The 12,512-nt window shown below is 48.7% G+C and overlaps 3 protein-coding genes across 19 annotated transcripts in view; 2 read left to right on the top strand and 1 right to left on the bottom strand.

The window, feature by feature from the left end:
• Nucleotides 1-1,512, top strand: part of LOC144254634 (voltage-dependent calcium channel gamma-like subunit) — a 30,002-nt gene extending 28,490 nt beyond the window's left edge. Inside the window, exon 3 of one of the 2 annotated variants that reach the window (XR_013343542.1) lies at nt 309-393. Coding sequence is in view for 1 of the 2 variants with exons in the window: in XM_077798035.1 (XP_077654161.1) it covers nt 309-938 (630 nt within the window). In the remaining variant the exon portion in view is untranslated. Of the gene's footprint in view, nt 1-308 lie in introns of both variants that reach the window. The other variant, XM_077798035.1, reaches the window with a different exon arrangement.
• LOC144256697 (tyrosine-protein phosphatase non-receptor type 4-like) overlaps nt 1-12,512 on the top strand; it is an 851,727-nt gene that overhangs the window by 573,629 nt on the left and 265,586 nt on the right. The window lies entirely within an intron of this gene.
• The window catches only part of LOC144257126 (secretin receptor), a 33,001-nt gene continuing 23,966 nt past the window's right edge, over nt 3,478-12,512 (bottom strand). The window contains exons 9-12 of the mRNA XM_077803102.1: nt 11,063-11,154; nt 9,194-9,320; nt 4,699-4,740; nt 3,478-3,648 (exon numbers count right to left, since the gene is read on the bottom strand). Of these exons, the coding sequence (XP_077659228.1) occupies nt 3,478-3,648; nt 4,699-4,740; nt 9,194-9,320; nt 11,063-11,154 (432 nt within the window). The remainder of the gene's footprint in view (nt 3,649-4,698; nt 4,741-9,193; nt 9,321-11,062; nt 11,155-12,512) is intronic.

Here is a 12,512-nt window from a genome sequence, read left to right as displayed (position 1 = left end):
TTCAGATCCCAGTAGGGTTTGCCAGCCATTTTGGATTCATTGTAGAGATGGTGAAAGGAAGAATGGGAAGGGACCCATCTGTGCCTAGTGAGGCTGGACAGGCAACGCTTACAGGACTAGAATGGAGGACAGGCTAAAAGGGATCCATGCTGTGGAAGCTGAGTCAGGGGAAAATTCCAGGCTTTTTATGAGACCAGAGGAGAAAACAGGTGCTGTGGGAAGTGGGTAGCCTGGGTATTCCCTGGAGAATTTAGAGAGGGTGTGGCATGGGGTGTCACTGACTTGCTGCTTCCTGTGTTGTATTCCAGGCGCAAAGGCTGTTGGGCCAAAGGAGGCCCCACCGGTCCTTCTTCGAGACCTTCATCCGGACTCTCATCATCACCTGTACCGCCCTGGCTGTGGTCCTGTCTTCCGTCTCCATCTGTGATGGGTACTGGCTTCTGGCTGAGGACCGCCTCTTTGGACTGTGGCAGTTCTGCACCATTACCAACCAGAGCGAGCCACACTGCCTCCGAGACCTGAGTCAGGCCCACGTGCCTGGGCTGGCTGTGGGCATGGGCCTGGCTCGCAGCGCAAGCGCCATGGCTGTGGTAGCCGCCATCTTTGGCCTTGAGCTCCTCATGGTGTCCCAGGTGTGTGAGGACGTCCATTCGCGGCGCAAGTGGACTTTTGGTTCCTACCTTCTCCTGGCCTCTTTCATCCTGTCCTCTGGGGGGCTCCTGAGTTTTGTGATCCTCCTCAGGAATCAGGTCACGTTCATCGGCTTCACCCTGATGTTTTGGTGTGAATTCATGGCCTCGTTCCTCTTCTTCCTGAACGCCATCAGTGGCCTTCACATCAACAGCATCACCCAGACCGGAACCCACCAAAGAAATTCTAGCACCCGCTCCAGGGACCTTGGATTCCACAAGAAAGTGATCAAGGTGGAACTTTTCTGACTTGTGACCTCTGGTGGAGATGGGGTGGGACAATGATCTTGAAACTGCTGCCTCTTTTGCAACTGGTTGCGAGGGTCAGAGGCCGGGAGCCTGCCTCCGTGCCACCAGACACACAGGTTTTGTCAAGTTATTCAGATATTGATTTTAAAAGAAGAATATTTTAAAACTCATTTCATGGGTTTTCTTCCTTGGACTGGAGTAGATTTTGAAGCAACTCCGGAAATGGTGTCCAGGCTAACTGCTCAGCCAAGTGGGGTTTACACCTATTTTATTGACTCTATGCTTAGGGTATTGGCTGTGGGGGCCTGGAGCTCATGGTTGCTAAGAATGTGATATTCTTCCAGCAATGGGACCAATCCGTGCCTAGGACTCTTTCACCAGCACAGTGGGTCTTCATGTGTGTTTTCCCTTATAATGTTTTGCAAATAATGCGTTTTCAAACCATTTGACTTGATTTCTCTCCTACTCTTTTGGGGACCACACAAGCCCTGGATGACCCCAGCTTCTAGCAGTTAGCTGTTCCTTCTGGGGGCCCTTCCTGTTAGAATCCTTTTCCTTAAGCGAGCCCTCCCACAAGGCCCAGCTGACCGGGAGCACACTGTTTTTCCCAAGGCCTGTGTGTGCTCTTATGCACACTTGCACGTCTACAGCCTTGGGGTACCATTTTTGAACATGAATACATTTCAAAGAGCACGTATCTGGGCCTGCTGGGCTCCACCGGGGGTGAAGGGAACAGCCAGACCTTGGGTAATGATTAACAACCATCCTGGGGATGAGGAGAAGAGAAGGGGTCAAGAAGCAATGGAGATTTCCATCCTTGCTGGAAGGAAGATCTGTCTGTACTTTTTTCACCACGGTGAACAAAATCCTTTCCAGTTCCTTTTTCTGCCCTGAAAAAGTGGACTATTGGATCATTTAATTCTAGGCTGATTCCTTCCCCCTCCCGCCTAGTGAATTCTGGCTGCTACCGATTGCATGGGTTTTTGGTATCCTCCTGGGCTGGTCATGTATCCTACCTCCCTGTGGTGATTTTTTTGTTGTTGTTGTTGATCCAGAGTCTCACTATGTTGCCAAGGCTGGTCTTGAACTTGTGGACTCAAGCGATCCGCTTGCCTTGGCCTTCCCAAGTAGCTGGGACTTTGGAGGTGTGCCACTAGCCTGACCCTTCTATGGTTATTTTTTAAAAATCTGAATTCCAAGATGCACAGAGTCAGAGGCTATAGATACTAAGTTTGAACTATCAAGATGCAGGGAGTCTATAGCGATCACCTGAGAGGATTTTGGTGGTGCTAGGATGGAACCCAGGGCCTTGTGCATGCTAGACAAGTGCTCTAACACGGAGAGATACCCAGCCCCTTCTGAGGGCTGTTGGTTTTTCAGAGAGCAGAGCTTGTCAATCACACAGGCTGGATCTTATCCTGGAAAGTGGGACCCTACAGTGGTCTGTAAGGTGCAAAGAGGTGACTTTCTTGTCTTCAGGGAGAAGACTGGAGAGCCACCCAAAGCCAGGACTAGAGCTGGTCGCCCCTCAGCAAGATGCTTTTTTCTTTATACTAAGTAGTTTCCACTTCCCTCCAGAATGCTTCCTGTGAGGTTTTGTTTTGTAAAAGGATTCCAGAATATTGTCTTCTTTCATCCTTATATGGGCAGACAGTGCAGATATATTCACAGGAAACCAGAGCCAGAATGAAGGGTAAGACAACAACCCCAGGAGCTTAGTGGGGCTGGGAGAAAGACCCTGCCCAACCCTGCCTGGGAGTGGGAAGAGTTTAGACACAGCCGTGAGCAGGCACATTTGAAGTAAAGGGCCTTGGGCCAAACTGCCACCTCCTTGCTGAGTAGCTTGAGCAGGGCCCAGGGCTTTGGTAAACCTGTTTATCACCTGTAGTGGGATCATGCTGATCTTGCTGCTGCACCTCCCCCCTACCCACATGAATCCATACTGGTAAGCCTCACACCATGTCAGGGTACTAAAAGGGCCAAGGGTCCTGAGGCTTCCCTGTGACTTTATCAGATTAATTATCTATTGTCTAAAGGCCCTGGTGAGAGCTACTAGCCAGGTGAGTTGCAAAGGGAGATGGACAGAATCTGCCTTGGGCCAGGGACCTAGACTGTCCTTTCTTTCTGAGCCTCTAAGCTTGTCCCTGAAAATGAGCTGGGGTCCAGGGAGGTGCCCTCTTCCTGCAGCGGGTGGCCAGGGAACGAGCCAGGGCATATTCCCTTCTCTGTGTTAGCAGGGCAGAAAGACTGACAAATAGAGCAAACCTCTTCCCAGGTACCATTTATTTCCCCGCCTCCGTTCTTGGGCCTCTGAACTGCTCTTCCCAGAAGAGCAACACAGACCAAGTCCTAGGCCTTCATCCTGTCTCACGGTGCCCTTGTCACTTCAGTTCTGAGGCATCCGAGGCCTGGAGGAGGGACATTTACAGCCACAAGGAGAGCACAGGATGTCTGCTGGGGAGACGGGTCTGTTCCAAGGCAGTGTTCAGCCTCCCAGGACCTGCTTTAACCTCTGTCCACCGTCGGCATCGTTCCGTCCTCAGATGATACTGGCCCTGCAGATGCCCTGGCTCTGCTCTGAAGGGCTGCCCTTGGTGCCATGAGTGGGGCCACTGGTGCCATTGCTGAAGGACAAACTGAGGGCCACAGGGCGCAACGGGAAGCCTTGGAGATTCCACTGCCGCCACTTCTTCTGAACTTCTAGCTGTACCTGCCGGAGACCAGCCATCAGCCAGGAGGGAGGGGCAGCTGGTGCCTGGAGCCTGGCTCACTCCCAAGGGCCCCCACACAGTGGTGCCACTTGTGCCCCACTGGTCCTACTGTCCCTCACCTGCCAGCCCTGTGTCCCATAGGTACTGAGGGCTCCCTCTATCTTGGGCACTTGGACCTGCCTCTTAATGACACTATGTCCCAAAGAAAGAACTTGCGGTTTGTTTCCCAAACTGCAGAACTCAAACATTCAGAACCCCACTGACACAACTGTCTGCTGAATCTCATGAAGCCACCCGGCTCTGAGTTTACCTGGGAGCCGGGAACTGCTCCACAGACACTCCCCTCCTCATCCCCGACTGGAACAGTCCGACCTTTGAGGCCAGGCTTGATGCTTAACTTTTGGAAAACATCAGAGGTCATTTCCATTCAAGTCTGGTGAACCTGAACAGGCTGTGTTTGGGTGCCAGATCCTATTCAACCCATGTTGATTTCGTGGCTTTTGTGTGTCTGGAGCCTCTTGTCCTGACCCAGATGCTCTGCAAGGCCAGAGTCCTCCCCGGGGAGTCCATACCCATTTTGAGGCCTTGGAGGATTGAGCTACAGTTATCACTTCTGAGTCCCCATTTCACCTATGGGAAGACTGAGGCCAGAGAGGGGCAGTGACCCAGATCAGCCATGGAACAAGCAGCTGAGCAGACCAGAGCCTGGGTTCTCACTGGGTGCCTATCTATACTCCCCCAAGTTTTTAAAACTTACCCATGGATAAGAATCCTCTGGAGTGTTTGTTAAGGAATACTTTCTCAGGACCCAGCCTGGACCCACAGAATCCATTTTTGCTAACCAGAATTTGGGGGCAGGGCCTGGGAAGTATTTTAACATGCCCAGCAGGTAAATCAGCTGCTCTTAGCAAGACTAGACTCCTAGAAGGCTGGTCAAGCCCCTTGGCCATGTGGCCCACATACCCACCCTCCACAAATAGCCCTTTCTTCCCCCATTGGATCTAGGTAGCTCCTGCCCTGGAATCCAGTGGCAGACCAAGAAGACTCACCTCCCCGTTGAGGAAGCAGTAGAGGATGGCCACCACCAGCCCCTGCCAGAGAGAGCAGGCATTAGTGCAGGGCCTCAGCATCTGCCTGGGGCAGCAGGGCCTGGACGAGTTCCTCTGACCTCCAGTCTGAGTCCTGTGATCCCCAACTCCAGGCTCACTTCCCCATCTCCCTTGATTTAGGGGTATCACCTCTTTTGGGCCCATACAATGTGCCTGCGTGGTCCTGTACCATCCAGCACAGACTGTGAATGCCTTTCATCCTGTTGTCCCTGTCATCTAGTGCCTCAAACACACTCAGTGACTGTAATTTAGGGGATTAACTTGAACCCAGCCAGCAGGGACCAGGAAGCTCACCTGAATCAAGTGAACCATCTAAGAGCAGCAGGATGTATGCTGCTACCCCACTGTGAAGGGGCAGGGCCAGTCCAGTGGGAGACCCTGGGCCTAGAGTGGTCTCATTTCTGAGCTAAGCTAGGAATCTGGAGACACTGAAACCTGGAGGACTCATTCATGTTGAAGAACAAATATGTGTTTGGAATAAACTACGTACAGGCCCAAGCCAGCCAACAGCAGGACTTGGCCTCTTGCCTAGGAGACAGGTGAGTGCATCTCCGTAGTCAGGGTTTCATGTTCCCTGGCCTGGGAGGTCTGGGCCTATCTGGACCCTCCTGCCCTGGAAGGAGCTGGATTTTCCTGATGGTGTCCTTGGAGCTCTGCCAGAGTAGGGGCTCCAGTCTGGGGTGCCTAAGTCAAGTCAAAGAGGCCTGCAGATCCATAAATGGGGAGAGTACACCTTGGTCAGCCTGCCCTTCCTTAGAGGACTTCCCACACCCCTGCCCCGGCTAGTGCTCTTCCTCGTCCCTCATTAGAGGCCTAGGCGCTCATCTTCAGCCCTCTTCCCACGCAGACTTGCCCTTAGCTACTTACCACATGGGAAATGACCCCAAAAGTGATGACACAGCTCCTCTGTGATAGGCTTGGTATACATATGACTCCTCAGCCATATACATATATATATATAGGCTTTTGTGTGTGTGTGCTGGGGATTGAATCCACATGCATGCTAAGTATATGTCCTACCACTGAGCTACATGCGCGGTCCTGAGATAATGGCATTTTAATGAGTCAGTGACAAAACTACATGGGTTTGCTTTAGAATGTCAGGCATCAATGACTGCTGCAGTGACAGAAAGACTGGAACTCTGAGTGCTTGGCCTAGAGCTGCTGCCCACCTCATGGAATGGCAGGAATGCTTACTCAGGGTTTCTAAATTTGGGGGCACATTAGCAAGACCCTGTCTCAGATGTAGCTCATGGTAGAGTACCCTGGGGTTCAATCCCTAGTCCCCCAAAAAACAAGATTGCCAGACATTGGGACTGGCTGAAGCACACTGTTAGAGGACAGAAAGGCATGTGAAGGCAGGCTGTGTAATTTTAACATGCCCGGCAGGTAAATTGGCTGTGATGGGCTTGGTATATATGGACCTGGATTTGCAGCACAGCTTGCCCTGAGTAACTGTGGGATTCTGGGTTCTTCGGTGCTTCATTGAATCTTCACTAAAACCTGTGTGGGAGGTTGGAGGACCGCCACTTTACGGGTGAGGGGCCTTCCAGCAAGAACTGTGCGTGTGTGGCCCAGAGCTGGTGGTCTAGCTGAAGGGGCTGCCCATCTCATAGACCCAGGTCACCCAGACCTCACCTGCCCTTGGTCCAAAGATACCTTTTCACTGTTAAGGGGAGGGCAGGAGTTCTGGGTGAAGAAAAGTTAGCTGACTCAACTGTAGATAGGGCAGGCCTCACACATGGCCAGCAAGTTTACTAAATTTAGTTATTATGCAATCATTAACAATGAAGACTAGCTGAATTTTAATGACATGAAGAATTGTTCTTTTCCTGTTTTTGTTTGTTTGTTTGTTTGTTTTGGTTTTTTTTTTTTTTTTTTTTTTTTTTTTTTTTTGCAGTACTAGAGATAGAGCTCAGGGTCTAGCTATATCCACAGCCCTTTTTCTTCTTTATTTTTACTTTTCTTTGTTTTCCAAATTATCTATAATAAGCAAGTATTATTTATACAATCAGAAAGAGTTAATGCATTTAGTTTTAATAAGTCTATGAGAGGGATAATGGTGTTGGGTTGTGTGTGTTCTTTAAACCCTTGTCTTTCAGAGCTCCCCTGTCAGGAGCCATCCATGAACCGTGCATGGACCAAACTGGCATCATAGCCAGTGAACAGGAAAAGCTGGTATCCGGGCACTTGCAGCAGCAATCCAGCTGGTAAGACCATATGAGTTCCTATTCAGATCTGCTGGGCTCCTCACAGCTCCAAAGATGGGGTGACCTGCTGCAGCCACATAGCCACACAGTCTCTCAGAGAGAGGTGTGGCCTGGCAAGATGCCAATCAACCTGTTGACTGAAAGATACCTAAGCAAGGCTCCACCCCTGAAACCTTATCCCTGCCTTTGATGTACCCCCTTAAATAAATGGGCCATTTTCTAGCTGTTCTGTTCCAGTTCCTAATCAGGACTGGAAGAATCTTTCAGGTGCTCTGCGTTTAAAACTAATTCTGTCTTTATCTTTTATGTCTTCACTAATTACTTCAGACTGTATTTTTCTCAGGTGGCTTATCCCCTTCTGAGCAGGAAAAATTACCCTATGAGGTGCTGGCCACCTCACAATACTCCCCTGGGTTCAATTCCCAGTACCACAGAAAAAGAAAAGAAAAAGAATTGATGTCTTGGGTTTACTTAAAAAGATAAGGGCACAGCCAGGCACGGTGATGCACACTTGTAATGCCAGGGGCTGAGGGAGGAGGACCCCAAGTATGAGGCCAGCCTGGGCAGCTTGGCAAGATCTCATCTCAAAAGAAAAAAAAGATGGGGGGTTATCTGTAAAAATAGACATGAAGTAAGAAAGGCCATGAATAGATATTGCTGAGCTGCAGGACCGGTACATGAGGGCTCAATCTGTTCTCTTCACTTTTATATATGAAAGAAATTTTCACATATGCATATATATATATGTATTTTGTTACCTACCTGCATACATATAAGACTGTATACACTATACTTACAAATACACACTTTTTTTTTTTTCTTTTTTGGTGGTGCTGGGGATTGAACCCAGAGCCTTGTGCATGCTAGGCAAGCACTCTACCAACTGAGCTATATCCCAGCCCTATACAATCTTAATAATCCTTTTCTTCATAAGAATTTCCGTGGGAACATCAGGAAAGTGCTTTTGGATTTCTCGTGAACATTTTCCCATAGAGAAGCTAAATGGTTTTTGCTTAGGTATTCTGTAGCCCCAACTCTGAGGGACAGGAAGTCCCCATCTGTGTGGTAAAGCAGATCTGGTCTTCCAGCTTTCCACATGGTCACTACCATTTTCATGAGCCAGGTCAAATCCTTCTTCACAAGTGGCTCTTAAGTCCGTCAGCTGCTGAATTGGGGCCCAGGAGCCAGGAGGAAGAGAACCGTGGGTCATATACACCAGAAGCTTGGTCCTCTGCAGGTCTGGGACATTGGCAGGGGCCCTAGGCAGAGTTGCTGCTCAGAGGAGGCATGAGGGACACGCTGGGGTGGGGTCTGAAGGCACAGGAAGGCAATGGTGTGCTCCCAGTTGTGTGTCCTCCCTGGAACCTATGAGTGGTAAGGGACCACTGTTCTTCTCAAAAGTGACATCACCTTGTTTTTTTTTTTTAAGGAAATTTCTGAGTAAATAAATAAAAATCATTGTAAAGTTTAGGATTCGCATTAAAACTCCCTTCTACCTGAACCTGTTTCCTTTTCCTTTTCTAACCTCACAACATCATATAGAATTCTCTCTCTCTCTCTCTCTCTCTCTCTCTCTCTCTCTCTCTCTCTCTCTCTCCCCCCTTCTTCTCCCCCCCTTCATTTTTTTTTCTTGCCAGATTTTGTTTTTAATAAGTTGCACATGCACATGGCTTTTAAAAGTCAAATAATTCTTATTTTGTAAAAAATCAATAGTCTCCTGACAACCCGCCCCCATTTCCTGTTGCTCCAAGGCAACTTGAACTCTCTTAACTGATTCTAAATAAATATGCTGATGCTGCTACTTGTGGATTTCTCAGTTTGGGGATTTTCTATGTTCTTCCCAGTATGAAGAGGAGGAGACTGTTGTCTTTCACACACGCTCCCACCGGGCTCATCCTCCTGCAGGCTTTGGGGTATCTGCCTTAATGAGACTGCAGATGGTATGGAGAGTTGAACTCAGAGTGCTGGGTGGCTTTTCATTTTTGTGTTCCCTGTAGTCAGTCTCTGAGTTTCATCTCCCACCCTCATTTGACTGGTGGGGACTTCGAGTCCCACTCAGGGTCACAAAGCACAGGCAGTCCTATGGGTCTCCACCAAATGAGGTCTCTTCCCAGGTCACCACTGACCATCAGCACTGGCTGCTTGCTGTCACAGACCCTCTGCTTCTCTCTGAGGAAACAGAAAACTTGCCCTTTTCACCAGTAGCCATAGACCCCAAAGCTCACCTGGAATGAGCCAAGGGCCAATTCAAAAAACAGCTGGACCTCCATGGCGTCCTCGGGGGAGAAGGCGAAGACGATGTAGTGGACACCGAAGAGGGGAATCAGCAGGAGGGTGGACTTGGCCAGGCGCCTGGGGACACAGGGACACACTGTCACTCCTGTGCTGCCTCCCTCCGGCCCCCCTCCTGTCAGCAAGGGCACATTTCATCTAGTGCCCATTTGCATTGAGCTTGGCCCCAGTGTCCCTAAACTATTTTGTTTTTCTGAAAATTTTTTTTTTCATTTGTTTTTGTTTGGTTGTGTCGTGCTGTGGATCAAACCTCGCATGCCAGGCAAGCGTTCTCCCACTGAGCCAGGCCCCCAGCTCCTGTTTTCATCATTTGGGAAAATTCCTAACTCCCACGCACCCCGCACTCAGACACAACACTCGCCAACACGTGATCTATCCCAGGACTTTCTGATCATGGGTCTCATCAGTAAATACATAAACAGGCCCTCAAATAACTTTTGCTTATAAATTATATATATGTGTGTGACAGTCACTCCGTGTCTAACTTAAGCTGAGCACACCCAGCTTTGTTTTCTTAGGTAATACATACCTATGAGGAGAAGTTCTTGTGTTTTCTTCCAAGATCAGTGTCGCCAACTTTAGCAAATAAAAATACAAGATACCCAGTCGAATTTGAATTTCATATACACAATGGGAAAGTTAGAGGGAATAAGTCCTTAAAAAAAACCAAACTATTTGTTGTTTATCCAAAATGCAAATGTGACTGGGCATCCTGTATTTTATCTGGTAACTTTACCCTGACCTCTAGCTCTACCTGACTTCAGAGCCTGTCGCTCCAGGGATGTTGTGGGGAGGCTGACAGGATCCTGGCTACTGCGAGACTCTCAGAACTCAACAGATTATGGAGAAAGACTCCATTAGACGCTAACTTGTCTTTACCATATCCTATCTTGGAGGCTGCTGCCTCCTCACTCATATGTTGAAGCTAAAACCACCAGGATGGAATCGTATTTTGGCACAGGGTCTTCAAAGAGGTGATTAAGTTAAAATGAGGCCATTAGGATTGACCATTGTACACTTCAACTGTGTCCTTATGAGAAAAGGAAGTTTGGGCCCACAGAGTTGAATGCCTGTGCACAGAGAAGAGACCACGTGAGGACACAGGGCAAAGGTGACCATCTACAAGCCACAGAGAGACACCTCAGAAGACATTTAGCCTTGATCTTGGACTTCCAGGCTCCAGAACTGTGGGAAAGTACATTTCTGTTGTTTAAGCCCCTAGTTTGTGGTTATTTTCTTATGGCAGCCCTGGCAGACTAAACCCATCTTCTTTAACATCTTAAAAGGTTTTTAAGTATTTTTTTTTTAAAGAGAGAGGAGAGAGAGGGAGAGAGAGAGAGAGAATTTTCAATATTTATTTTCTAGTTCTCGGTGGACATAACATCCTTGTTGGTATGTGGTGCTGAGGATCGAACCCCGGGCCGCATGCATGCCAGGCGAGCGCGCTACCGCTTGAGCCACATCCCCAGCCCCTAAGTATTTTTGATATACCTGAAAAATCTGATGAGAGCTAAGGTTATTCTCTCCTGAACAACATGCACAGCTACACAGATTGTCTGAATCTGGGTCCCTCGCCTGGCCTTAAGGGTCACATCTCTGCTTCCAGACTTCCTGGCTGAGATTTCTTAATTTTCCCACACCACAGTGTCTGAGGCTTCATAATCAGGCCCATCCCCACCATTTTCCTGGAACTCGGTCTATCACTTTTCTTTCTTTTTCTGGAAACAGTTGAGTAAACAGTAGGTACTCTGTAAATGCTTGCTGACAGTCAGAACATGCCTGGGTCTTTGCTTTCCACTTACTTATATTGGTTCACTTCATTTCCTCCTGTTTCTTGAGTCCTAAGTTTTCTCATCAGGATTCTTAAAATGTTTATAAATAAGATGAAATTGATCTGCAAAACACAAGGCAGAAGGTGGGCTGAAGGTGTCTTGCTTTCTCAGATACTTCTCCTGGCCCTGTCCCCTAGACCTGAGGGTGGAGAAGACACTGCAGACACCACCTGAAAGGCCCACCCTGCTGCTCACTCCTACCCCCCAGAATCCTTTCTAGAGGTAAACGCTGGCGGAAACACCCCCTCCCACCCCAGCCTGCAGGGGCTCTAGACTTTCTCAGCCTCAGGGCAGATCATTCATATTCTCAGTGCTTTGGAATCTCCCTGGGGTCTTGAAAAAGGCCGGTGGCAGGCTGGGCCTGAGAGTCTGCATTTCTAATAAGCTCCCAGGGAATGTCAAAGCTAACTTTCTTTCTCTCCATCTTCCTTTCTCCCTCCCTCCCTCCCTCCCTCCCTCCCTCCCTTCCTTCCTTCCTTCCTTCCTTTCTGTGTATGGTACTTGGAATTGAACCCAGGCATGCTCTAAATTCAGTTCTGAGAATCTAGGGTACATCCCCAAAGGTTATGGTTCAATAAGTCTGGTGTGGATCCAAGAATTTGCATTTTTAACAAGCTCCCAGCTAGAGCTGCAGTTGCTGGTCTAGAACCACACTTTAAAAACTGCTGTTTCACAGCCTCCAGTCAGTTTGCAGCTCAATCACCACCTCCAGGAAGCTACCCTTGATTGCCACTCATTCCTTATTATTATATTTAGAGATGTTGTTACTTTTCCAGAGCACTTAAAATATCTTAAAAGGGATCTAAAAATGGAGCTCAAGGGTAGAGCCATTGCCAAGCATGCTTGAGGCCTTGGGTAGAATAAAAGGCCAAATGCTTGCATCTGTTAAGCCTTCTACCAACTTGACCGTTAACTTCCTGAAGGGCAGGAATGGAGTTTGGACTTTCTTTCTGAGTGTGTGTGTGTGTGTGTGTGTGTGTGTGTGTGTGTTACTTGGGATTGAACCCAGGGGTGCTCTACCACTGAGCTACACCCTCAACCCTTTTTGATTTTTTATATTGAGAAAGGGTCTGGCTAAATTGCAGAGGCTGCCTTGGCCTTCAGATTCTCTGGGATTATAGGCATGGGTTCTAGTCTCTTCATTTCTTTGGCGCCCTCTCTTCCCACCCTTGTGGCCCATGCTGGGAGGTTATTTGCTCATGTGGAAGCTCCTCTCCTTCCCTCCTCCCCCACCTACTCCAGCCCCATTTTACAGAAGGACAGTGAATCACCCAGCCCCTCACCCTCGTTGTTCTCAGGAATTGCCAAGGGCTGGGAAAACACTTGCCACAAAACATAGGCTTAGAGGCAACTAGGACTCATAGCCCAGTTCTGTTCCTTGGGGAACACTGGCATCTAGAGGAATCCCAGCCTCCAAGTC

The sequence above is a fragment of the Urocitellus parryii genome, chromosome 1, assembly GCF_045843805.1.
Source record: "Urocitellus parryii isolate mUroPar1 chromosome 1, mUroPar1.hap1, whole genome shotgun sequence".
Taxonomy (NCBI): Eukaryota; Metazoa; Chordata; class Mammalia; order Rodentia; family Sciuridae; genus Urocitellus; species Urocitellus parryii.
The sequence above is the reverse complement of the archived record's forward strand: the minus strand, read 5'-3'. Positions and strand labels throughout refer to the sequence as shown.